The sequence below is a fragment of the Astyanax mexicanus genome, chromosome 16 (assembly GCF_023375975.1).
Source record: "Astyanax mexicanus isolate ESR-SI-001 chromosome 16, AstMex3_surface, whole genome shotgun sequence".
Classification (NCBI taxonomy): domain Eukaryota; kingdom Metazoa; phylum Chordata; class Actinopteri; order Characiformes; family Acestrorhamphidae; genus Astyanax; species Astyanax mexicanus.
In genome coordinates this window covers 19,506,028-19,532,055 of record NC_064423.1, presented here as the reverse complement: position 1 = coordinate 19,532,055, position 26,028 = coordinate 19,506,028, and the positions used below count along the sequence as shown (strand labels likewise).

The window sequence follows — 26,028 nt, the reverse complement described above, 5'->3', positions numbered from 1 at the left end:
GTTAAAGATTTTGGCCCATGACTAAGGTTAACCCATAGAAGCCCCGACCTATTTCTGAATATTGATCAATTTAAATTTTTTTCCTTTATTCGCATTCATGTTTATGTCATATAGTATAGGTTTTTTTTTAATGAAATCCTGATGTAACACAAATAACACAACATCAATTTCCTAACTTGTATTTTAACATTTTGACATTCTAGAAATAAGCTCAGCACTAGTTATGTGGGACATAAAACATTTAATTAAAGCATTTAAATAATTTGATTGTTGGAACGGAACTGTAGAAACAGAAAATACACTTTTAAAAGGAGTTTTATAGGAGTTTTATCTCCAGCACTCTGATATTCTGTAAATAAGGTCAGATGAACAAACACACATTCACACACTGTGCTGTGATGCTTTCAGTATGTTTAGTATATTGTATGTCTGTTAGTTTTTTTGTAAGTTAAAATGCCTGATAAAGTGCTGTAAGGTAGAACATTCAACATCTTTTATTTGACTTGACACATATTTCAACATAAGCTCTTTTGGGATAAAATGGCACTAAATACATCGTTATATTGCTTAAATGATCAAATCATATAAAACTGAACTAATTTAATGCTATTTTAAATTATAGCAAACCTAGTAACATGAAAAAGTCAATTATTATTATTATTTTTTTTTAATGTTTAAATTGTTCTATTTGTATTGTTTTAATTTATTTCTGAGGAATGATAGGATTGCAATTATGTTTCTTCCTGCTTATGTACAGAAGAGGCGCTTTATTTCTGTTCACATTCACATTCTGACAAGTCACGCCCCTATGATTGGTTTGTAGCCAATCGTAGCGTCTTCAGGAACTGTCAGCCAATAGTATCGCAGGAACGGTTCTGTGAGGCGGGACCAGTGCGAGTACTGGTGGGTAAAGGTGAGGCTGTAACAGTGTGATGTTGGTTATCCATCCAGAGAGATACTCGATCATCAGGAAACTACGGCGTCAAATTTCCCCTCCACTAAAGATGTGATGGAAGTTGCGTGAAACCGAATCTCTGCTCTGAAATCCATGGTAAGACATTAACTTATTGATTCTGAGACTGTTTTCTCTTGAGAATATCGTCCTAAAGAAAAGTAATGTGACTTTAATGATATGCTGACTCAGGTAGAACAAAAGTAGCTTCCAAAAATAATGCATGAATATGAGAACTAAATCAGCAACCCCAACAAAAGAAAAATGAATGACAAAATTAAGTAAAAAATGTATTTCCTTCACTGATCATTAATATACTCAAGTAGTACAAGTCTAATATACAAATGTATTTATATCACTATTATTTAGTAATCATTGACTCTTCAAATAGTAAATAAAACCAGAGTGAGCTAGAAAGAGAAAAAAAAATATGGATCATAAATGCAGAAGGCAGTTTTTCCTGTTGTCACACAAACTTCTGTTATTCGGTCACTTTACATATTTTACACTGATGTTGCTATTTTAGATATGAGGGGAACTGCCTTTTCCACAGAAAAGGGTTTTACCAGTCAGAAAAGGCAAGGTGCCACAGCACTTCACACAGTGGCTTGAGGAAGTTCAGTTGTTAAGTCATAGTTAACACAGTAAGCAGTTTTATGTATTGTCAACCTACAACCTGCTGCACTACGTTGGGGACAGATTCAGGTTGATAACTGATATTATGGAATTTGAAGATAACTAATGTAAAAAAAACAAAACAAAAAAAAACATAACTATAAACGTCAATCTTTTTATTTACTGGTTTTGGTTATACTAATCAGTGCGCATTTGAAATGTGTAAACAATAGAAAAGACATACTGTGAGCACTTATTGGAAATAGTACAATGTAGATTTTCTTAAAGCTGCATTTTGAGCTAATGTAATACCTGAGATGTACTCTAATTTCAGATCTAACATAGCTGTGTCTAGAATATTCACATGTACCTGAAGGGCCTTATTACCTGGATCTAGGGCTGCAACGATTAGTCGATATAATCGAAAATGTTGATTATTTAAAATTGTCGACTGCAATTTTGATTGTTGACTCATCGTTATTTTTATCAGTACCGCATTACACAAAGTGCTGGGCACAGGAAAGCAATGGGAGATGGGTAAATGGCTCACTCACAGGTTACTCTCAACTTAGTCTGTCTTTCGAAAAGTGCCCGAACACAACCAATTTAATATTTACTCACTATTTAATCAGTTCTTTCTACATTTTAATAACATCTAGACATTTCAATGCCTTTAAATCTCATGATCAGCTGTTTCTATAATTTTCAGAGAGGGAAGACCTAAATAGAAATAATCGTTGACTAATAGACTAACTAAAAAAATAATCAGCAGATTAATTGACTACCAAAATAATCATTAGTTGCAGCCAGGGGCGTAGCAGCAAATTCTGGGCCCTGTACACCCTCTATGTTAATGGGCCCCTATCCATGCCAGTAAACAAAGGAAAGTGAGCGAAAAAAAAATCAGGATTTTCATGGGCCCCTCTCCCTACTCGGGCCCTGGGTAGTCAGGTCCACTTTTCCCCCCACTACCACGCCCATGGTTGCAGCCCTACCCAGATCAGGTGTGTGAGATTAGTAGGAGGAGGTAAACTCTTCAGGGTGTAGATCTCCAGGACCAGGAATGATGAGCACCCCTGTAATAGAGTATAATGGTTAGGCTTGGTTAGGAGAAGGTTGGCCACACACTGGTATATTAAATAGTAATAGAAGTTAGCTCACTCTGTAATTATGTGGCAATTAAACCACCAACAGGGAAAATTGAGGATATATCATAGACGTGATATATATGTTTATGATAATTTGTACTACAATAATTATACACATACTGTACACATACAGTATCCGATGCTTTTTATATAATATGCATCTTAGACCAGAGAGGGCAGCTAGTCCGTATTTGTTTCTCTGTCCATGTCTTTCTTTTGTTTCCATCCAATGATCAATTGGCTCAGGTAAGTAATGGAATTGCATGGAAGCTTGCATGTTGGTTTGGATCCCAGTTAAAAGGCATTAAACTAGAAAAGAGATGAAATACATTTAAATTACTTTTTACACCTTACTATAAAAAAATATACAGTATTACCTAAGTTCTGAAATGTAACATTCATAGTGGTCAAATGTGACATGGTGCACTTTAGCAAATCCAAACTACAAACTCTGAATCCTTTATTCTGATTGAAACCAGAGCCTGCAGTATCTAAGCAGTAAGCAGAGAACCTACATGTCTTCTGAGATTTTGATATTTATATTGATTATAAATGTTCCTGTGTTAATTAACAATGATTGACATTTACCTTTTCAATGTAAATGTGCTTTAAAAGTAATTTTATGCCAAAACAGTTTCAGCCAACTATTATTAAAGATACTTAATGTAAGAAATGTTCTGTTAGTGAGCTTTTAGAAGCACTAAACCCATTTGACGTTTGGTTCTGCTCACCACCAATGTGAACAGTTCTAAAATATCACAGTTCACAATAAACAGTTCTGAATTACTTTACCTAAGATTTATCTTAACTATTTAACTATTCAGAATAAATCAGTTTCTCACTGATAATTTTACACAGGTCCTTTAAGGTCCCGTAACCTGTGTGTAACAAATGTCAAATGTTTAACAATCGGAGACTGTGATCTGATTCTGTTTTATATGTGAGAGTATATTGTACTGCAGATAAAAGGCTTTACCATTTCCTTTGTGTCTTTGTTACAAAGCGTCTTTGTAGCAGAGCATGCAGCTGATTGGTTTATCGTGGACTCCCACTTTGTGGCAGTCTTTACTGAGTGATGCATGCAGGGTAGTGTAAAGGTGTGTGGTTGGAGGCACTTCCTGTGTCTCGCTTTTGTTCTAAGCCTGCACTTAACCTCTTTATCATCACGAAAGATGTCTGGAGGAGAACGCAAACACTGCCAGTGACATTTATGCTAAAGTCTCACATTCACAAGGTTTCATTGCTCAATAATAATGAATATGAAAGTTTTCGGGTTGTTGTGCCATAAATTCAGGAAAAATGAGCCAATTGTATAAAGCTACACGGCTCAAGAAATACGTTTGTGGTAAGTTTGTAGTGTCCAGTTTAACACAGTGCAAAGTGCATGGTTAAGCCGCTAAACGCCCTGAAGTATGTCATTTTACATTGTACTTGACTATTGTAAGTCGCTTTGGACAAAAGCGTCTGCCAAATGTAATGTAATGTTGAGTAATCTCAAATGTGAGGTTCTGTGGTTGTTGACGCTGTATGACATACTACTATCAAGGACATTGACATTACAAAATATTTTCTGGTACAGATTACAGATTACCTGCTAAAAAGGCAAATATAATGTAATCTAAACGACTACATTAGGATATGTTTTTACATGAACATTACAATAATTTAATCGATCAATTATGTTAAAGGAGTGCAGTGCATAAAATCATGCAGCCAGAAGGTAATGTTTATTGTTTAATGTTTAAGATGGCATGACATCTTATTTGTTTTTCGTATGGCATCAGTCAAAAAAACATTTGTAGCATTTTTTTTTTTCTAAAAGTGTGTAACAAATATTTTAGTTAGAGACGCTGTTATTCAATATGTACCTAGTGCACTATATAGATAAATAAGTAGCTGTTTTAAATTCATTTTCCTAGTATAATCCTTTGATCCATGGGTGTTTTTGTGAATGATTTGGGAAACATTTTCACCAAGTATCACCAAATACAGGCCTATAATAATTGTACAGTTAATGGACATGACTTTAATCATTTTTAATAATTGTGATATTGTCTATTGTGTTTATTTGTATGTTTATAAACTTACAGCTGTGGGAAAAATAAGAGACCACTTCAGTTTCTGAAGCAGTTTCTTTGATTTTGTTATTTATAGGTATATATGTTTGAATAAAATAAACATTGTTGTTTTATTCTATAAACTACAAACTTTATATGCTTTCTGACTTCAGTAGGTAAAGAAAAAATATATATATTTCCCAAACAACTGTGATTTCATAAAAAAAATGTTGTCCTTAAAAGAGTATAAGTGCTTTGTTATGCTGTTATATTATCATTATGTCAGTGGAATTTAATGTGCATAAAATGACAATATTATTGTTTATCATAATATCGTAATCATTTCTGGGATGATATATCATCCACAAAAAACTCTTTTAGCGACAGGCTAACCAAGTATTCATTTAATTTCAATCAGGGACAATAGAGCAATAACAATAGACAAATCCAAAATGTTCTTAGACAGAAAACCTAATTACTAGGAATTAAGTATTCACCCCTTGTACAGCATGTTACTAATAGTTCAACAGTTAAAAAGTGATACATTTAGAAAAATGTGCAAGATCAAAAAAGCAATTTTACTGATTTATGCACCAAACCCCCACATCCACCACTATATCCGTAAATACCCATCATGTGTATTGGAGGTTTCCTTACAAGGTTGGGCGAGAAAAGCTATTTTCAGCTGGCAGCTTTGCAGGAACAGTTGTATTTGCGGTAAGATGTGGTGGAGAAGACACACTTCTGCATTTATCACACCACTCGGAACAATGAACCATGTCTCGCATTGTGTGTATGAATAATGTACTGTTTGTGAAGGAGCTTCTTAAGACATGCTGTCCAATTGGCTGCCACTTTGTACAGGTCTGGAAAAAACAACTTCATTTTCTGAATCAGTTTCTCTCATTTAGCTGTTTATAGGTATATGTTTGAGTAAAATAAACATTGTTGTTTTATTCTATAAACTACAGACATTTTTTTCCCAAATTCCAAATAAAAATGTTGTCATTTAGAGCATTTATTTGCAAAAATATAAAAAATAGCTGAAATAACAAAAAAGATGCAGAGCTTTCAGACCTCAAATAATGCATAGAAAACATGTTCATATTCATAAATTTGGTGGAATAATTCTGTTTTTTTAATCACAGTTTTCATGCATCTTGGCATGTTCTCCTCCACCAGTCTTACACACTGCTTTTGGATAACTTTATGCCACTCCTGGTGCAAAAAAGGTGATCATCCATCTTCCTCTTGATTATATTCCAGAGATTTTCTGTTTAGTAAACTCAAAGAAACTTTTTTAAGTGGCCTCTTATTTTTTTTCCAGAGCTGTTTATTACTGAGGCTGCGAGTCCTTTTTGCACTTTTATATTTGTGTAGGATCTTTATAGTCACCTTAAGCTGTTAATGCAGCTGTTTAAAGCAATTATTAGATTATAAAATGTATTTATGACTAAAAAGTTTAAAATGCCATAGTATAAAGTATGATATGCTTATATTCTAGTTTCTTTCTACTTACCCATGAACAGATTAGATAGAATGTCAGAAGTACTGAAACCTGTTTTAACATGTTTATCTTCTCTAGATTTAAACTTGTTCTTAAAAGAGTCCTTAAATAAAAAAATCCTTAATAAAAAAAACGTAGTTGTTAATAAAAGCATTGTTACTGTTTCAAAACATTCTTCTCCATTGTCAGTACACATATGAAAATTAAGGTGTTGATTTAAATTAAATTTGCATATTTTCAACGATTGAGTCCTTAAATCTCTCCATTTCTAGGTTATAAATTGTGTATTAGACCATTCACTTATCCATTTTTATTTTTTAATGTTGTGTAAATATTTTATGAGCCAACAAACAATCTACAGAATTTCCTGACATAGGCATCTTGTCATATTAACATAGCTTACATTATAAATATTTTGCTTTCCTTTTTAACATGACCAGTCTGAAAACATTATAACAAGACCGCCTGTTTTATTCTAAGATATAAAGGTAGTCAGTAAAAAGGTCATATACGTTTATTAAATCACACAAGGGTTATAAGTAGATCTAACAGGGAATACAAAAGAGATACAATGGTTTTGTATAACAGTGGTTATTATAAAAAATGGCTTTGAGAGGCAAATTGAGTTGTTCTTAAAAACAAAACAAAGTCTTTTAAAGCCTTTCACAAAAACTGTTCTTAATAAATAATTTTATGTATACACTGTAACTAAAATACTGATAACAGACATCTTAATTAATATCATATGAATATCAATACCATAATAACTATATTATTCAAAAGGGATAAGGGTTTTTAGATATGTTGTATTTTTTACTGTAAAGTTTTATGGTTTAATTGTATTGACTGAAAATATGGGTGGCGTCTTGTCAAGATAAATTTCCTTGATTTAAAAAAAATAATTTCAAGTTATTAGAAAGTGATTTTTAGACTATAAAACAAAACTGAAAATTAAAATAAAAAAAGATACGGATCTAAACTTGTGTTTCTGGGTTTTTTATAAACCCCCTAAACCACATAGGTCACACCTGGTGCGATCACATGGTTTCCACAAGTTCATGCAGTTCTACTAAATGGGAGAGAAGCTCTGGCATTAAAATAGATGAAATACTGTGTCAACATAGAGGCATGTCCCAGATATTTTACCCCCTGTAGCTACAGCTATGGAGCATCATAGCTAATGTTCACGGTAACATGTGGAGGTTTGAATTGAGGTATAGTGTTGATTTTGTTCTGTGTTGTTGCATGTAAAATATACAGTTGAGTTGCAACATGGATAAAACTAAGCCTTTACTGCATTGAAATGTATTTGTGCTTGGGCTGTTGGAAATATAAAAAAGGTCAACGTACAGTAGGTCAGTACAGTGGGATTTTACTCGAACTGTAAACTTATACTGTTAAACACAAATTAAGCTAGGTAGGAGATAAAATATGGGAAACTTATGCTTCAGAGAAGGAGCAATGGTGTGTGTGTGTGTGTGTGTGTGTGTGTAAGAGAGATAGATAGATAGAGATAGAGAGAAGTTTGGAGATTAATCATGCATGCTAAGGTGTTAACATTCACAGCTCTAATTTATTTGTATCCCAGAACTCAGTAGAGTAGAGTTAAAGTCTTTATGCAGGTAAATGTAGGTCTCTATCAGCTCACTACTTTTATTTACCACTCTGGTTTGCGCTTGACCTCAAAAGCTGCTCTCGGGGTAGATATTTAAGAGCTCATTCACACTTTTAAAAATACTCTGAATAGTATATAGTGAGAAGAGAGTTCTTACCACACTGTAAGCTAACGACTCTTAAACTGTAAGCTAATCCGTACTCTTTTTTACATGTACATACCGTGAATATACAGCTCTGGAAAAAACACTTCTGTTTCTGGATCAGTTTATCTGATTTTGCTATTTATAGGTATATGAAATAACAAAAAAAAAATTCAGACCTCAATTAATGCAAAAGAAACAAGTTATATTCCTAATATAATATTATATTCCTAATTTTTTTATTAAAATAGTTCAGAAATCAATATTTGGTGGAATAACCCTGGTTTTTAATCACAGTTTTCATGCATCTTTCTCATGCATGTTCTCCTTGGCATCAAGCAGTTTAGCTTGGTTTGATGGCTTGTGATCATTCATCTTCCTCTTGATTATATTCCAGAGGTTTTTAATTTGGTAAAATCAAAGAAACTGCCAAAAGAATTCACTTACCCCTCTAAATGACTGAACTCTGGTTCCAATTACTTACATGACCACAAGAGAATAAAACCAAGCAGTTAGTGACTAGCAACTTCTACTAACATTAGTGAAAGAATGTATTGCTCTGTGAGTAGCTCAGTGAATTCCGGTGTGGTATCCACAATCAACTTTGATATTATAACAAACTGAATGTGACCTAGAACGAAAGCAGCTCACTGATATATAGTGCGAAGAGTTACTTTACGTTTTATTCAACACACACTGTTAAAAATAATTCACGTGGTAACAAGCAGTTTAATTATTTTTTAAAGACTATTAATAATTAAGATATTTACAGTGCATAGTTGTATAAATGTTAACATTGTACATTACCATTTTTACTGTTTGTGTGATTTACTGTTCTTGTCTTCATTATGTAAGACACTGATGAAGCATAACTTTATGATCACCTCTTTGTTTCTACACCTATTATCTATTTTCCAGCCTCATTGATCACTCTGAGCCACTCATGCCAGCAAAACACTAAAACACTGCCACCATGCCAGTGTCACTTCAGTACTGAGAATGACCAACCCCCTTATGTAATACCTGCTCTGTGGTGGTTCTGTGGAGTTCAGATCGTTTAAGAACAGGATGAAAAGGGAATAATAAAGTATACAGAGAAACAGAAACAATGCAGTCTGTAAATAGAAAAATACAGAGTGCACCTGTATGAACAGTGAAGCTGAAAAAAAGAAATGAGCATTATAATGTTATGCAGGATCAATTGGACACTTGTTTCTATTATAATAAAGTAATGCCTTTTTTGCTATTTAACAGGGGGAGAACGTGGATGTCAAGGCCCTAAGGGCTAAATTTGCACAGACACAACTAGAAAAGGCCATCACTGGAGGTGGACCTTCTCCACGATCTTCTGCGATTGGCCATGTGTCCTCATCACCCAACGGAGTGGTCCGAAATAAACCTTCACCTGTAATGCCTCCGAGGCAAATTCTTCCAATGAACTCCACTGGAGAACCCAAGAGGAATGTGCAGCCTCCACATGGAGTGTACCCCAGACCTCCGCCTGCTCACCGTATGGGAGCCAAGGAGGAGCATATGACACCCCTCATACAGCCTGAGGTCCCAGGCAGAATAAAACATACAGGGGAGCTCCTCCAGAACAGGATGCTCAAGCACCATGGCGAGAGGACAGTCCATTCATCTCCCAGACATCCACTGCCCAGCCAGAGGAGCATTTCTGAAGTGGCACCCCTGAGAAAGCCCCTTCCTGCTGTCGGGCAGCGACCTTCCAAGCCCAAAAGACCTTCATCTGTCAACCTAGATCACTGGCGGAAAAAGACTGCATCATTTCAACCACCAGTACAACAACAGGCTATAAGTTCTAAAGGTAGATATAACTTTTTTATTTTTAGCACTACTTCTAGGGTCAGTAAAATCATACTGCACAAAATAAAACATTTCAGAAGGCCATTTTTGAAGGCTGAAAAATGTTAATACCCTCACCAGACATACCACCAAAGAATAATATATTTACCTCAGCAGTGCTATTCCAATCATCAATTTATTTTAGCAGTACTATTCTATTCATAGACTTGTTTCAACAGTGCTGTTTAATTATGATTTAGTTTTACAGTACTCATCTATTTATTGACTTAATTCAGCAGTAATGTTCTAATCATAAATTTACTTCAGCATTTCTACACAAAGCAAGGCAGCCACTCTATTAATAACAACCTAATGCTAAGTTAGCTTAGCTAACGTTTATATCCTAGGCCTGTACAGCTCGTATCTTTCAGCTGGAAAAGCAGCCAGTTTTTGAAAAGATAGGAAACTGATGACAAGCTTTACACTTCTCACATTATTTGATGTGAGAAGTGTAAAAAAATAGGGGAGTAGAGGGGAGGAGTGTGAGCCTTCTGCTGCTGCTTTAAAAATCATAACGTTAATGGAAACACTACAATAACCTATACAACATTCCCAATTTTAATCGTTAATATTAAGTTAAATATATTATTAGGATTGCTATTGCACCTTATTTACTCTTACTTACCTTATTTCAAACGTACTTAAGAATGTTGGGCAGAACACATTTATAATGTAGTGGTCAAACTGAAATGCTGTATTGTTGAAAATGGTTTTATAATATATATTCTTTTAATGCATAAAGGATCATAAAGGAACAAGAATCATAGAAGAATAAACTGCTGATTATCAGGGCATCTAGGTTGGTGTTTACTAGGCTGCACAATTAATAGTGTTTTTTATCATTACCATTAATTCACTGAGTTTCTTAATTCAATGAAGTAAATTTTGTAATGGGCTGTATTATGGGCTGTATGGGCAGAATGGATCAAAGAAAATAGAGGTAACAATGCTTAGCGATTTACTGTTATTGCCCTGATATAAAGCATTTGCATTTTATTGGCAAGAATACTGTGTTCTATTTTTAGTTTTTAAGTATTGATTGACCAGATACATTCACAGCCATACATGTCCTTGCTATAGCAGTGCTTCCACCATGTATAACTGATGATGTGGTATGCTTTGTATCACAAACCCTTACTGTCTTTTTAAAACTCAAGGTAATCTTCATTTAATCTGTACAAAGAATCTTGTTTCAGAACTGCGCGTGCTCGTAGAAATGCTTTCTGATCAGATTATCTTTCTATTAGTGTTATCAGTGTTATATTATTTTGATCTTGACGATTTATAAAGCTGTCTTTTGATTATAGACTTTAAGACAGATTGCATTTCGTTGAGGGTACATCCACTGCAGTCATCCACTTTACTTGTCTGTTTAACTGGAATTCTAGGCATTTTTGACATTGCTGAGCTTGCCACTCCATTCTTCTACACTGAATCATAACTGATGTTGTTTACTTTACTGGTTTTGAAAAAAAATACTATAAGACTAATCGTACAACATGGGACAAAATAAGCACGGGAACAATTATTATCTGCCTCAGTTCTTAGAATTGGTCAATTTACATTCTCTATGAAATTAGTTTTAATTATAGTATTTTTACTTCAAATTGTCATGCTGCACTGTAGCACCAACACACAATCTGTGATTTTACCTTGTTACATTTTGCAACATGAGGGTTTTTATTGATTGCAGGTGGCTGGAGTTTTAAAATCTTCAAGTCTTTTTCTTTAAAAGCTAGGAGATTTTTTCTAGAAACATGATAAGAAAAATACAAATATAGTTTAATATGCTACAAGAAACAAGGAAATGTAGATAGGGGTTGTAGACAGAGGTGCAATCAAAAACCAAAATATTATTTGGAAAAAGATAATAAAGGTAAGAAAAAATGACCAACCTATACTATCGCCAAAAGAACTCTTTACTCAGTTTAAATATGACAATAGTGCATCATCTCCTGGCTTAGAATTTGGGCACAAATTTCCTATTATTAACTTAAACAATATAAAATATTTTTTCTATAAGTGTTTTTCATAAAAAGACATTATCACTCCAACACTATAGCAAGTTGAATGGCCTGCTTTGTTCCTGTTGTATCTGTCTTTTATTTATTTCAAATCTGTCTATACATATTTCCATTGCCAAATGTATGCTATTGTGTTAATACAAATAATTGAATTTTTGTTTGAATTTACAAGTGTTTTGTTCTCCGCATATTTACTACTTTTTGAAATTTGTGACACCATCCTCAGTTCATTTGTGCGTGTGTGTTTGTGTTTGACAGCACCAGGACGGCCACCAAATAAACCCACCATGCTCACACAAAATAAATCTTCATTTTCAAAGAAGTAAGCATACATTTTTTTTCTTACTGTGTTTCACTGATTGCAAAATAAAATGTAAAATTTGAAAACAATAAAAAACAATAACAAGCAAAATCATAAGACACAGGCTTACCAATATATGAAATGTGCTTACAGTGCTGATTAGATTTTTTAATCTGACAAAAAAAATAATAAATGTAAGAAATAATTAATGGAACTTATGAATATCATGAAGCTTGCTTAATTATGTCGCAAAGAATCACTTAAAATATGAACAGTTTAGTTCGTAAACGCCTCTGCTGTGTGGGTGCATTCTGCAAATTGTGGAATTTCCTGCGAACAATGCAGATCAAAAACAAAGCTTGATTTTGATTTCTTTTCAAAGAAGCGTTGATCATGAAGAGGAGACATATGACGACATCGATTTGCCCCCACCTCCACCTCCTCCTCCAAAGATGTTCTCTAGAGGTAAGCAACATAAAGTATCTTGACTTACATAATAACGTCAGATTAGATAGATCAGTGTCCAAATGCAAATTCTATAAACTTTATTAATTAATTCAAAATCTATATTATCCCTGTTGCACAAAACTTTCATAAAAATTCCATCTTTACAGGAAACAGTAAAAGCTAATGTAAAATTATTTGTTTTGGAGTAAGGCTGGGAGGTTAATCAAATTACTGTTTTAATGCAATTTTCAAAATGGGATAATCAAGATTAAACATATTTACATATATAAGCTGCCAGAGTGAATCTCAGTAGGTAGACATTTGTTTCTGTCAGAAACCTGTAAATAACATTTTTTATGTGGCAGTGATTTTTTTATTTTACACTTTTTTTCCTAAAATATAAGGAGGTAATGTTTAAAAAGCATAAAAGCATCTGTATGCAAAATGTCTGATTGCAACAAACAATGTTGGTGTTTATGGATTTATTTAAATAAATGTACCATAATATAATGTTGTTGTTATGTTGTCTTTATTTTTTACATAATCTGTTGTCTTAATGTTGTGTTAGACTGGTATATTAATGGACCAATATTTGCAGTTTTACCTGACAGTGATGGTATGATAAGGAAGCAAATAGGGTATAAGATGTGTTTTTGCCAGTAATTTTGTTGCACGTTTGAAGGCAATACATCATTATATATGTATATCTATTTATGTATATCTTTGTATATATACTTTGCTTGTACAGAATCAGGAACTGACAGTTTCTCATCTCTGGCTGAAGATGTGAGTTTGTTTTGTTTAAGATTTTTATGTTACTTTGTGAATCCTGTAAATTTGATACTAAATTTGTTTCTTGTGTTTTTTTATTCATTTGTAGGACAGTGATCAAAGTGAAATTTATGAGCATATTGAGTAAGTCAATGTTCTTAATGCCATTTATTGTTATAGCAATAGTCCATCTCCACATTTAGTTATACACTTCAGATTTTACAATCATACTAAATACTGAGTAATTCCTAAAATACTGAAAATACTGATAGGTCTTATACAGATTACACCACACTGGCTGGACAAACAGATTGTACAGATTTACATCTTCAGATAAACTGACAAACAAAATAATATAAAGTGAATATTTTACATTTTTTATCTATTAAACACAGGTATAACATATCAACCAAGTGGTACATGTTAGTTTTTAAAATGAAGAGTTCTAAAATTAAATCAACTCTTTCCTTTTATCTGTTTTACTGAACTGCAGTTTGGATGAACCGCCGCCCGTCTCAGAGAATAAGAAACCAAAGGATCTTAAACGACAGCAAGAACTGGAAAGGAAAGAGCAAAAGGAAAAGCTGAAAAAAGAAAACGAAAACAGAAAAAGATTCAAAGTAGGTTGGGATTTGTTCTCAAGGCAGTCATGGTTTTCAACTTATGTTATTGAAACATTATTGTTTTTTCTTAGTTATTCTGAATGCTTCAGTCTTTCCACATGTTTTTCCTTATTTGTAAGCGTTTATATTGTAAGCTGCCAAATGGGTTCTGTTACTGAAGAACAGAAAAGCAGTCTGGCTGCTGAACCAACAGAACATACATTAAATTAAACACAAAAAAGAGCAATACTTTCCTTTTCTTATAAATAATGTGATTCAAGAGTCTTCATGTGATGGCCAAAAACAGGTCAGCTGTCCTCCAAACTCAAAACACCAATGTTTAGTTTAGGATGTGCATGTGTAAGTTGTTAATTTGATGTCATCTGATTGCTGATACTCTGTGTTTGTTCTTGACTGTAGCTGACTGGAGACGTGGAGGTGCTGCACATGGCTCGGGTGAGGGAGGACTGGCAGGGAGGGAAGAATGACCTGCGTGTGCGGCAGGGCGAGAGCATAGAGATTGTCAGGGTGAAGAATAATCCGGAGGGAAAGTGGCTGGCACGGAACATGAATGGAGATTGTGAGTTCAGTGAAACAAATTGGTAGAATTACAGATTTTGATGAAATTTTAACATGTTAAATGTGAACATAGTAACTAAATAGTAAAAATATGAATGACAAAAAAAATTATATTAATATAAATAATTAAATAATATTCCTGCAATCTACTGAGTTAAGGGTGCTTGCTGCCAACCAAATAGAGATGTACACAGCTTGTGCTAACTCAATGAACAAGTACTGATAACAGAATCGAATGAACTGGAACAGCCACCATTTATTCCTGAAGAATCATTAAAAATTTTAGTATTTACAGCTCTGGAAAAAATAGACCACCTTAAAATTAACTGTTTCTCAGATTTTGCTATTTATATGTATAATTGAGTAAAATAAACATTGTGGTTCTGTTCTATAAACCAATGACAACATTTCACCCAAATTACAAATACAAATATTGTCATTTAGAACTTTTTTTTTTTCAGAAAATGAGAAATGGTCAAAAAAGGTACAGTGCTTTTAAACTGTAAATAATGAAAGAAAGAAAACAAGTTCATATTCATTTAGAAACAACAACGCTAAAGTTTTAAGAGTTCAAAAATCTACATTTGGTGGAATTTCCCTGATTTTTAATCACAGCTTTCATGCATCTTGGCATGCTCTCAACGAGTCTTTCACACTGCTTTTGGGTGACCTTATTCCACTTCTGGCAAAAAAAAAATCAAGCAGTTCAGATTTGTTTGATGGCTTGTGACCAACTTACATCTTACATGATTTTTGGAATTTGTGGAGAAATGTCTTCAATAGTTTATAGATCAAAACCACCAGGCTCATTTTATTCATGCATATACCTATAGACAGTTAAATCAGATAAACATATTATAATAAAGTGGTCACATATTTTCTCTTGATTAAATGTCTAAATGTATTTTAAGCTGTGTTTTTTTTTTCTTTATTCCGCAGACGGTTACATCAGTAACAGATGTGTTGATGTGGATTATGAAGAAGTAAAGAGGAAGCTGCTGCTCAATGCCACACCCTCTTCCTTTTCTCCTCAAGTTCACGAAGACGAAGAGGTTTATGATGACATCGGCGCAGAATCCCTGAATAGGTCGGACTCTGTTATTGATATTGCTGATTAGATGCAGACTTTTCTATAAAACAGAAGATGTTTATGCCCTAACTGTTGTGTTCTCTTGTTTTCTGGTTATATCAGCTTTTCTATGGGTGGTGGTAAGTAGTTTCACCATGTATTGTAATGTACTGTATATCCACTTCGTTCTGTATATATTCACTTACCGGTAATTGGTGCACAAGTTAAATGTGGTCATTCTATCTCTCTCTCTCACTGTATCTCTTTCAGAGGTATATGATGATGTAGATGCCATACCAGATGAATTCCCCCTCCCCCCACCTGAGATATGGTAATCATAAGTCATAGCTCATGTCTGTATTTACTTTCCATGCTCAGTCCGTCCGGCATTTTGTTAATGTAATACACAGTGATACAATAAGTGCTTAAATTCTTGAGAACAAAATAAGAATAAAATTTAATAAATAAATAATTTAAATTGAATAAAAAGAAACAAACATTTCCAGGTTTCAAAAGGCAAATTTACAGAAGTTAATCATTTAATTTTTCTTAAAATAGCTTAAACCTGTTTACATGACCGTCACCAAATCAAAGCAACAAACAGGGAAAGAGTTGGAGGATCACTTTTAAAGAATTTGGAAAACTCTTTTTTTTGCAAGGGTTTGATGTTCATTTATAGATTTTAAGATAAAAACTTAAAACACTTAAAAAAACTTAAAGCTTAAAAAGCAGTTTATTTGTTTAGCCACATTCCACAAGGTAAAATAGTTCTGTTATATCTCACTGCTACCTAAAAAAACATTATCTTATTATACCCTTCACTCATAATTGTCGAGGAACAGATTATAATTTCCCAATCATCAGGATTACAATCAACTGCTAGAACATTAATCAGTGTTACAGGTTATATTAATCTCATGGCTCACACATTACATTACATTACATTTGGCAGACTCTTGTGTCCAAAGCGACTTACAATAGTGAAGTACAAAAGTAATAGAAGTTAAAGGTAAAAACATCTTTAGACAGGGCCTAAAGGAGGGCAAAGGGAAATAATAGGATAGAAGAGTAAAGGAGGGGAAGAAGGAAATAAGGTTAGAAGTTTAACGGGGGTGAATAAAGTAAACGTTACTATTAATATTTTCCCCTCCCTAAACAAACCTGGGGAAACTTACCAAAAATCATTCTGTTGTGTGTTTGTTCCTTTGTTGGTTTTAATAGTTGTTTTTCTACTTCTTGCATTTTGTCATTTTAGTGTCAATATTCTTATTGCAGTGTCACAGTCAAGGTAGTGTGTTTTATGCAGCAAAACATTAATATGAATATTAATATGTATTAAAATACTACCATGCATTTCTACAAAGCCTATGTTCAGCCAAAAAATAAACAATAAAAACATTAATAAATAGTGTCATAGTATATCACTACATAATCTCACATAGACAAAGCAGTTAAATGATAAGAACTTACTTTAATGTGAATTTTAATTTTTATGTAAACTTTATTTATATACTCAAATTATCCAGTCCACCTTAAATGGTGCAGCAGCTCATTCTCCCTCTGACTTGCTAACTGAATTCTGTATTTAAATCACTAACTAAACATAATGGACTTTACCTACCTACAAAGGTTTTGCCCTGTTTTAAACTTACAATGTACTTTAGGATGTACTTCACCATCTATAAATAGGTGCATAATCATGCATATCTATATAAAGCCATATTCCATTACTATTATATCACCATAAAACAAAACCACACATTTCAATAGCTATTTACATGATCACATAAAAGTACATAAAACAATACCACTCATTTAGACAGGCTCCTGCTCCTCTTATTATGTAATAAAAAATAACACAGTATTTATTGAGGACAGCCTGTTAACCAAAGTTATGTTGACAGCTTCCTGGTTAAATTACAGCTAAATTCCATTTCTTCTCTCACTACCTGTTAATGCTTAACTTTATGGCCACAGCTCAGAGAACAAAGCTTTGTTTCATGTCCTGACATTATTGACATACAATGAATTTGATGATTGATACCAGCCATCATACCTATGTTACAGTATAAACATAACCCCAATTCCAAAACACTGTGTGAAAAATAAATATAAATAAAAACAGAATGCAGTGATTTTGCAAATCTCATATATCTATATTTTATTTAGAGAAGAACATAAAACACATGTAAGATGCAAGATTTTTATAACTGTTAGCAACAACACATCTCAGAAATGTTGGACATGACATTAAAAGGTAATAAAAAATGGTACTGTTAAAAACAGTTGCAACAGCAGATTATAATTGGGGTTGTATATATATAGGTCATATACTTTATAAAGTGTTGCTTTCCACAAAAACCCTGTATCTCAATTTGGACATTATGTGAATATATCAGTTGATCTTTATCTACATTGTATTACAATTTAATAATAAATCAATAAATAGTACTGCTCCAAATAAAATAAGCTATGTTTGCATTGACTTGCATTTTCCTTCACAAAACGTTGTCGTTTTTGAGACCCACAATTTGTGTGTGACAGTTAGGGTAAATTAATACTATTCTTGACTCTTCTGATCATCCCTAGCCCTGATCCTAAGAAGAGTAAGAAGCAGGAGAAGGAGGAGAAGGAGTTTAGGAAAAAGTTTAAGGTAAATTTATTTTTATTGAGTTTTTCTGTTTAGTGAAAATAATAGTAATTACATTTACATAAAACCTTTAAACACTTAAATACAATGAACAGTTTTATTAAATTAGGAAATTTATTAAACGTGAATGTGCTTTGTATTTTGGTGACGGCAGTTTGATGGGCCCATCAAGGTTCTCTGTTGCATGATGGTGGACCCGAATGCTAATATAAAGAAGGGCAGTGGAAAGGACCTGCCTGTCAGTCGGGGAGAGATTCTGGATGTTATTCAGCAGACCAACGAGAAGAGAGTGCTGTGCCGCAACCTACAGGGCAAATGTATGTGTGGTGCGCCCTCTTGTGAGAAACACTGTAACACTGAATTACTTTTACATTTTTAATTAATTATCTTACTAAGAACTTACTAATTCATGGAGAAAAGTGTTTGTTTATTAAACTGCCATATGTCCCTTAATTTATGGGAGGATTTAATTTAAAATTTCAGTTTAAATGGACTGATAGAAATGGTTGATTGCTTGATTCCTCAATGAAATGCTTGATTCCTCAAAGATCTGTTATAACGTACACTGACTCTGGTTTCTACTTTCAGATGGATACGTGCTCAGAAGTTACCTTCTACAGGAGTACGTATTACCCTGTGCTCACTGTAATCATATTTTTTCAGATTTATATTATTTCAAACAAAGCTGACAAATGTTTTTTTTTTTTTTTTCTGTTTCAGTGAAAGTGAAATTTATGATGACATCGACAACAGGACAGGTATGGTTCACATTTAGCATTTGGATAAATATTTTAATGAGTATATTATAATATGAAGGGTTAACTGTTGGCTGAAAAACTTTACCACTGCACCATCTTTCTATTGCTACTTATTATTTATACATTAGCTTTATTGGCAAGGGTTGGTTTTACGTTAATTTTGCATGACATGTTTATATGCACATTTGATGCTCTGTTTGAATATTATTTTTTTATCTGTTTCAGATATTTATGATAATGATGCAAGCACATCTGGACATTTTAGATCATAACAGCCCGGAACAGAACACTGTACAGAACCATTCTCGAAAAAGTGGACATAAAAAGGAACTCAAACAAAGCTGAGATACACTGAGACAATGCATACTTCAAGAAATTTCTCACTCCAGACAGGAATGACAAAGAAAATGGAGTGACCATGCTTGGCCAATTAAAGCTTTTTGTATATGAATAAATAAATGCATATTTTAAATAAAGAACTGGCCTTTTTCTTTATTGCTAATACTATGTTAGTATTTACTATTGAGTGAGAGCTTTTTTTAGCGTTTTTAAAGTAAGCCAGCTCTGGTCACCTCTCCATGGGTGTGGGCTGTGGAGGCCTGTAAAAGTGCCCAGCTGGGCTAATCATTCTATTTCACTCAGCTGGGCAGCTTTGAGCCAGGCCCTGTGGTGTCATGACGTGGATTGCAGTTCTCTGGCCTCGATCCATGACAGTACATCATTGTAACATAATTTTTTTAAAGCAGTTGTGTACCATTTCTGTTTCTACAATTAAACTGTTTACACCAGCTGGTGTTTTCTAATAAATCAGTAAATACACTGTTCAAAATGTTAGCTATTCCTTTGTTGGTATGGTGGCTTTTAACTTGAGACTCCATCTCCCAACACTGTCCACTAAGATTTAAAACTAAACCTGTTTGTTTGGTGTTCTGGCCTCTGTAGACCGGCAAAACACAAACGCTGACCCACACAGTGACATAGTAATATTGTGGCATAGTTGTGCTCCCATGATGCTTTGGGGAGGCCTTGATATTTCAGGTTTTGTTTTGTTAGTTTGTGAGATGTTTTTGTGTGGTTAGTTTTGCAGACATCCCAAGTTGCAAAAGTTGATTTCAGGGAGGCCAATCTGTCTAATTTTCCATTACATCTTTGTCATTAGCTCTTTAGTGAGTTAGTTTAGTTCTCTTGTGTCACTGGTTTTGTTCCCATTATATATATTAAAAGGTACACAGTAAATACCTCCACAGAACAACCTAAAGAGAAGGTTGGGTAAGAAAATTCCCCTCCAACTTTTTGATGACTCTCTATTTGACCACAAGGGGGAAAAAATAGTAAATTTAATTAGAATTTTAGGTAAATTTTATATACACAAAACTAAATTAGCTAAAAATATACACTTATTCCATTTTTGTTTATTCAGACTTAAATAATTATATACACTTAATGACTACTTTTCAATAATTTAAATATAACAAAATGTCATAAATACATCAATATTTTGAAGCTTTTCAATTGTATTTGAATCCCACTTTTCTTTTTTTCTGTTTGTTTTGCTTGTTAAGATTTGTTGTTTGTTTTTGTTTTGATCTGCCTGTGATTTTGGTTGTATATGATGTGTATTTGACCTATTATTGTGTCTATTTAATGCTGTTGGATTGTATTGTATACAAAATAAATAAAACAAATATTATTCAATTAAAAAAAAAATGTCATGTGACACTGTGACATAGGAGTGTTCCCATATGATGCTTTGGGGTGGCCTTGATCCTGAAGAACTAATTTCACTACACTGTGTACCTGTACTCAGTTGTACTGACAATAAAAGCCTCTTGACTCTTGATTTATTCTTTTTTTTTTGGCTAATAAGTAACGATTTTTAAAATGTATAATAATTTCTCTAAAAAAAAATCACAAAGAAATGTACAATTTATCTACGATAAAGAGGCTGATTGGTTGGTGAGCTAATGTTGCAGATAAAAGGTTTAAGTGGAGTTCAAAGTTTTTACATTTTGTATTCAGTAATGGACATTTGATAATGTTCGGTGTTGGGAAAATTAGAAAATTTTTCAGTATAAAAATTTACAAATATTTTTACACTATGATTTTTTCTCAAATGCTCAATATAAACCTATTATTTTTGGACTCTGGTATATAGAAACCTGGGAAACTATTGTTTTTATATATTTTTATTATAGTATATTTAAATTATATTATTATTTAAAATATGATGAATAGTAAAAGGGATTAAAATTCTTAAGTAATTTTAAAGGTTTTGAGAGTCAACAGGCGCAGTATTCTGATAGTGACCCATGCTCTACTTTTGAAGGTCCGCCAGGCTCATTGGCGTTCAGTGTGGATGTGTAATCGACTGGTTTGGTCTAGAGGAACAACCTCCTGGCCAAAGTGCAGCCAGAGCTCAAACAGAGCCTCTGAAAGCAGCTGAGCTGTTTTAATGTGTGAAAGTCAATTCTAGTTATTCTAGTATTTTGGTAAACAGCGGGGATACATGCTGTAAATGCGGTGTGTTCTCAGTAACTGATGTAGAGCTGCTCATAGTTCAGCATGCAGAACTCATTTGAGTCGGTGGTGAATGTACTGGAGTCCTACAGAGGGAGAGATAAAGTGGTAAGAGTCTTTATATCAGCTCCGTTCACTCTGGTAGGCAAGCATATTTAAAGTTACAATATGTAATATTTTCTTATATGTTTACCATAAACAACCTATTACTGAAAAGCTGCAGACCTTAGGCATTTTACAGCTCACAAACTGCCTTATACCCTTACAAAAAGCCACTATGTAAGATTCAGGTAATATTTTTATTTTTTATTGTATGTAATATTTTGGTTAACATCATTATTATACATATACTTTAAAGTCAAACCAATTATTGCATACTAATCATCTATTAATAGAAATAGCATGTCTCACATATTGTTGCTCTAAGGATAACTGCATTCTAAAAAATACAGTGATATAAAAAGGTTTGGGCACCCCTGGTCATTTTCATGATTTTTCTTTATAAATCATTGGTTGTTCAAATCAGCAATTTCGTTTAAATATATCATACATCTGACAAACACAGTGATATTTAAGAAGTAAAATTAAGTTCATGGAGTTATTTCTGCAAAAGAAGGATCTTCTAAATTTATATGTCCTTTTTCTGTTGGGGGTCCCCAAATTAACACACCTGCCTAATTTAAATCCTTTAAACTTCATTTCACTTCTCAAATATCACTGTGTTTGGCTGATGTATGATATAGACTATACTTATTTAACTGTGCCAAACATTAGTTTGTCCACGTATTGGCTGCAATATTTGTCCCCTTCAATCTATCAGTCAGATTCCAAAGAGTTGGAATACTACAGCAAAACACTGGACCCCTTTTCTGTGGTGTTTCATTTGGTAATGTCTTTATCTCTGTCTTTGTTTATGGGTTAGATACGAACACTTTGCTATGGATCACAGCTGGTTGGTGGAGTTTTGTCCCAAAAGACTGGCGAGTCCTCTCAGCTTGGAAAGAGTCTCCTGCTGTTCTCTGCTCAGCTCAGCCACTGTCGCACAGTACTGAGGCTGTTTGATGACCTTTCTATGGTCGCTTACTCACAGAGCTATGGTCTAGGAGCCACGGTAAAATAAACGTTTGTTTTTGCTGGGTAGCAAATATCCCTGTCTAAACATTTATTCAGATATATAATACGTTGGGTATTTTATTTTGATGGTCTACTCCAGATGCTTTATAGATAATAATTCTGTTTTTAAATCACATTTAACTAAATGTATGTTTGATTCAACTTAGCCTTTAACCTAAGACTCACACATACAATTACTTCACAGGAGCAGGATAAAGTGGTACGGTGGATGTCAGTTCTGATTAACGTTGCTGACCAGCTCTATTACCCCTGTGAGCATGTTGCATGGGCGGCTGATGCAGAACTCATTAAAGTCAAATCTGACAAATGGTGGACGCTGAGCTGTATCCTTTGGGGTCTGTCCTTGCTGCTGGGTGCTCTCAGGTAAAACTAGTTTAGACTACATTTTTTCTTGAGCCTTTATTAGTCAGAAAATTGAGGTGCACGTGTTTATAAAATATAACATTAATCATTGATATTAGCAAAACTTTTAGTGGCAATAAACGTAATTAGAAAAACTTATATTTTTACTTTTGGGATAGAATGAAAAATATTTTTTTGTATTTGTTGTGTTTTTGGAGTTTATTGCTTTACTGGGTGTAGCTGATCAGGTGGATTATGTATGTCCAATGTATTTTAACAACAATTCTAAGTCTGACCTACATTTATCATTATTAATCATTATAATCATTATTGTATCATTATAAAAATAAGATAATCAGATCTTTCACGTCTTTATTTGTTTACAGATCTCTCAGAATAATTATGAAGTTAAGGAGGAAGGCACGGAAATGCAGAAGGACGGGACAAGCAGATGGCAGGTCAGTTGATCTTAACACAAACACATCTAATTGTTCAGACTTAACTGAATTAACCATGCAAGTAGTAAAGTTACAGAATACGCTTTTATTAAATGTGTTCATTTTCTTGTAGGGAAGATGGAGTTGTCATCACTGCTGAAATTCAAAGGCAAATTTTGGGAGAGGTTCTGAATGTTCTGAGCAGTCTAGCAGATCTGAGCAACGCTATTCATTGGATGCCACCTGGATTTTTGTGGGCTGGCCGGTTCCCCCACTGGTTGGTCGGACTAATGGGGACCTTTTCATCTCTTATCGGAATGCTGCAGATGTGTTCCAGTGAGCAGAATGCCAGTGTCTGACATGCTGGATTTTAGGCCTTTAAATGCTTGGCCACCTTCGTTTGCAAACTTTATTCTCAGGCTTCATAATACTTTAACATAGTGCACTATAAGTAGCACTTGACCAATCCTGGTAATAACACACAGATTAATTAGTCCAGTACACAGTGTAGAAGTATAGTGTTTTTATCTGATGCTTTCTTAAGTAATTTTCTATGTGAACTGCTTTTGCCATGTTGTGTATACTGTTATCACACATGTACACCTTGTATGAGGTTTTTAAGCTTGGAAAGTCACTTTGGCTTTAGGCACAGCACTGCAGGCAGGCACATCTAATCACATTCTAAACACTGTCAACCTTAAATTATTGCAGTGTTAGTTGGTACAATCAGCAGATAATTCAGGACTAACAGTATGTGTATGCGAAGAATACACAGCATGCCTACTTTTGTGTGCATAGATTGATGAATCTAAGATTAATGAATGTAATGTGGAACCATGTTTTACCTGTTTTGTGCTGAACTCAAGTGTGTTTGGTCAGGGCTGTACTTGATGCACCTGCCAGAGTAAATAACCATTTTGCTGCGTGCAAAAAGCTCCATGCTACTGGAGTCACATCAAAAATGATCCTCATCGTCGGAAGTGTCTGGATACTTCCCTGTAGCATACCAGTGAAGTGAATGCCGACATTAAGGGTGATCAGATACAGAGCAATCTACTGACCAGGCCTGTTTCAACAAGGCAAGCAAACCAATCAATTTCCTAGGGTCCCGAGGTGGGCTGAGGGCCCCCAGACATTGACTGGTTATAAATTGAATGCAACAACAAAATATGTGAGCCCCTTTAAATTCCTTAAGTTGCTGACAGTAGCCAGCCAGGTTTGTGATTCCTGTAGCTGTGAGTTCTGTGCATCATCACTTTTGTTAATTTTTCCCATAGACTTGTCATAATGAGAGTGCAGGGATTGAGACGGATTGACAATGAATGACAAACACTCATAAGTAACACATTTTAAAAACTGATTGTATGTTACACATGCATAATTTACTTTATTTTACAAATCTTGATTTTGAGGTTTTATAGAATATCTTTTGATTATTTTACAGATAATGTGTAATTAGGTCATTTAATAGTGCCTCTTCCTTGTATTAATACATTCAAACAATTCCTAAAACACCTCGGCAGGTTAAATTACTTTTTTTTTACTTCTAACTCATACAAGGCCTACTGATACTTGTGTAAGATAACACTGAATGACTGCATTGACTGCATGTGAATTGTACATTCATAAATAGCTAATTAACAAGATTGAAGGTGACCTGATATATGTGAACTGAATTTTGTGATTTATTATATTGATACTGTATAATGTTTACTACACATGATAAGTACATGACATAAAAAATAAATTATTTTATTAATTACATTTTGTGTGTGTACTTTCTGCAGACTTGTTAGGAGTGTTTTCAGGTTAAATTTTGTATCGATTTACTCAAATATACAAATATACAAATACACAAACGGGTATACAAGATAAAAAAAAAACACATTGACATTATAGCATTGAAATACATTTACCAAATTTTAATTTGTGTAAATATTATTTACAGTAGAGACATTAAAAATAAAACCAAAAATTACATTGTAATATTTCATAGCTACACTGCAACCAGCTTTGTCTGATAATTAATGTATAATTGGATAGATCTTTCCAAAGATATGTACCTTGTTTGGAAGTAATTAAGTTGTGGTATGTGTCTAATAGAGCTGTCAGTAGAATGAGATCATCTCACTTATAACTTATAACTAAAAGGAAGGACAGAAGCTATATTCCTCTCAGACCTTCATATACCTTGTGGAAAGGCACATAATTTTTTTTATTACTAAGACATTTAAGAAATTCAATATTCCAAAATTCAGTTTGATTAAAAGAAACTTAAATTATGGATGAAATATGGATGAAGTATTATTTATAAATAAAGCCTATAATTGTAATATTTTATATCCACTCTGTAACCAGCATTTACTTGCCCAACAAATGTATATTTGATCTTTCCAAAGATTTTCTGACAATATTCAAAAAATACATATATAAAATAAAATACATTTTCTATTCTTTTTATCTTTTGCACATTATGAACTAGCAAGAGTTTTGTCGGC

At 33.6% G+C, this 26,028-nt stretch overlaps 2 protein-coding genes across 3 annotated transcripts; both read left to right on the top strand.

Annotated features, from left to right (window-relative positions):
* The first annotated feature begins 903 nt into the window (after positions 1 to 903).
* On the top strand, positions 904 to 20,938 carry si:ch73-40i7.2 (FYN-binding protein 1). 2 transcript variants are annotated; one of them, XM_007233132.4, is made up of 16 exons: positions 904 to 1,051; positions 9,291 to 9,861; positions 12,182 to 12,245; positions 12,610 to 12,689; positions 13,420 to 13,457; positions 13,552 to 13,586; positions 13,936 to 14,062; positions 14,465 to 14,624; positions 15,563 to 15,710; positions 15,816 to 15,832; positions 15,963 to 16,023; positions 18,282 to 18,345; positions 18,497 to 18,659; positions 18,931 to 18,964; positions 19,063 to 19,100; positions 19,326 to 20,938. In XM_007233132.4, the coding sequence occupies exons 1-16, from the start codon at positions 1,049 to 1,051 to the stop codon at positions 19,370 to 19,372; spliced, it is 1,650 nt and encodes a 549-aa protein (XP_007233194.2). In that variant the 5' UTR covers positions 904 to 1,048; the 3' UTR covers positions 19,373 to 20,938. The 2 variants fall into 2 exon arrangements, with proteins under 2 accessions (XP_007233194.2, XP_007233193.2); XM_007233131.4 differs by having other exon boundaries at positions 905 to 1,051; positions 12,607 to 12,689.
* A 501-nt stretch (positions 20,939 to 21,439) lies between these two features.
* pex11g (peroxisomal biogenesis factor 11 gamma) lies at positions 21,440 to 25,294 on the top strand. Its single transcript, XM_049465939.1, has 5 exons — positions 21,440 to 21,725; positions 22,540 to 22,728; positions 22,936 to 23,114; positions 23,480 to 23,551; positions 23,664 to 25,294. The coding sequence occupies exons 1-5, from the start codon at positions 21,663 to 21,665 to the stop codon at positions 23,887 to 23,889; spliced, it is 729 nt and encodes a 242-aa protein (XP_049321896.1). The 5' UTR covers positions 21,440 to 21,662; the 3' UTR covers positions 23,890 to 25,294.
* Positions 25,295 to 26,028: the final 734 nt, after the last annotated feature.

Excerpts from the sequence above, each read along its gene's own strand:
- si:ch73-40i7.2 (XM_007233131.4), top strand. Across the intron at positions 12,246-12,606 it reads AAATCTTCATTTTCAAAGAA|AAGCGTTGATCATGAAGAGG; the intron begins GTAAGCATACAT and ends TTCTTTTCAAAG. Across the intron at positions 14,063-14,464 it reads AAAACAGAAAAAGATTCAAA|CTGACTGGAGACGTGGAGGT; the intron begins GTAGGTTGGGAT and ends TCTTGACTGTAG.
- pex11g (XM_049465939.1), top strand. The coding sequence starts at position 21,663 with ATGCAGAACTCATTTGAGTCGGTGGTGAATGTACTGGAGTCCTACAGA. Across the intron at positions 21,726-22,539 it reads ACAGAGGGAGAGATAAAGTG|ATACGAACACTTTGCTATGG; the intron begins GTAAGAGTCTTT and ends TTTATGGGTTAG. Across the intron at positions 23,115-23,479 it reads TTGCTGCTGGGTGCTCTCAG|ATCTCTCAGAATAATTATGA; the intron begins GTAAAACTAGTT and ends ATTTGTTTACAG.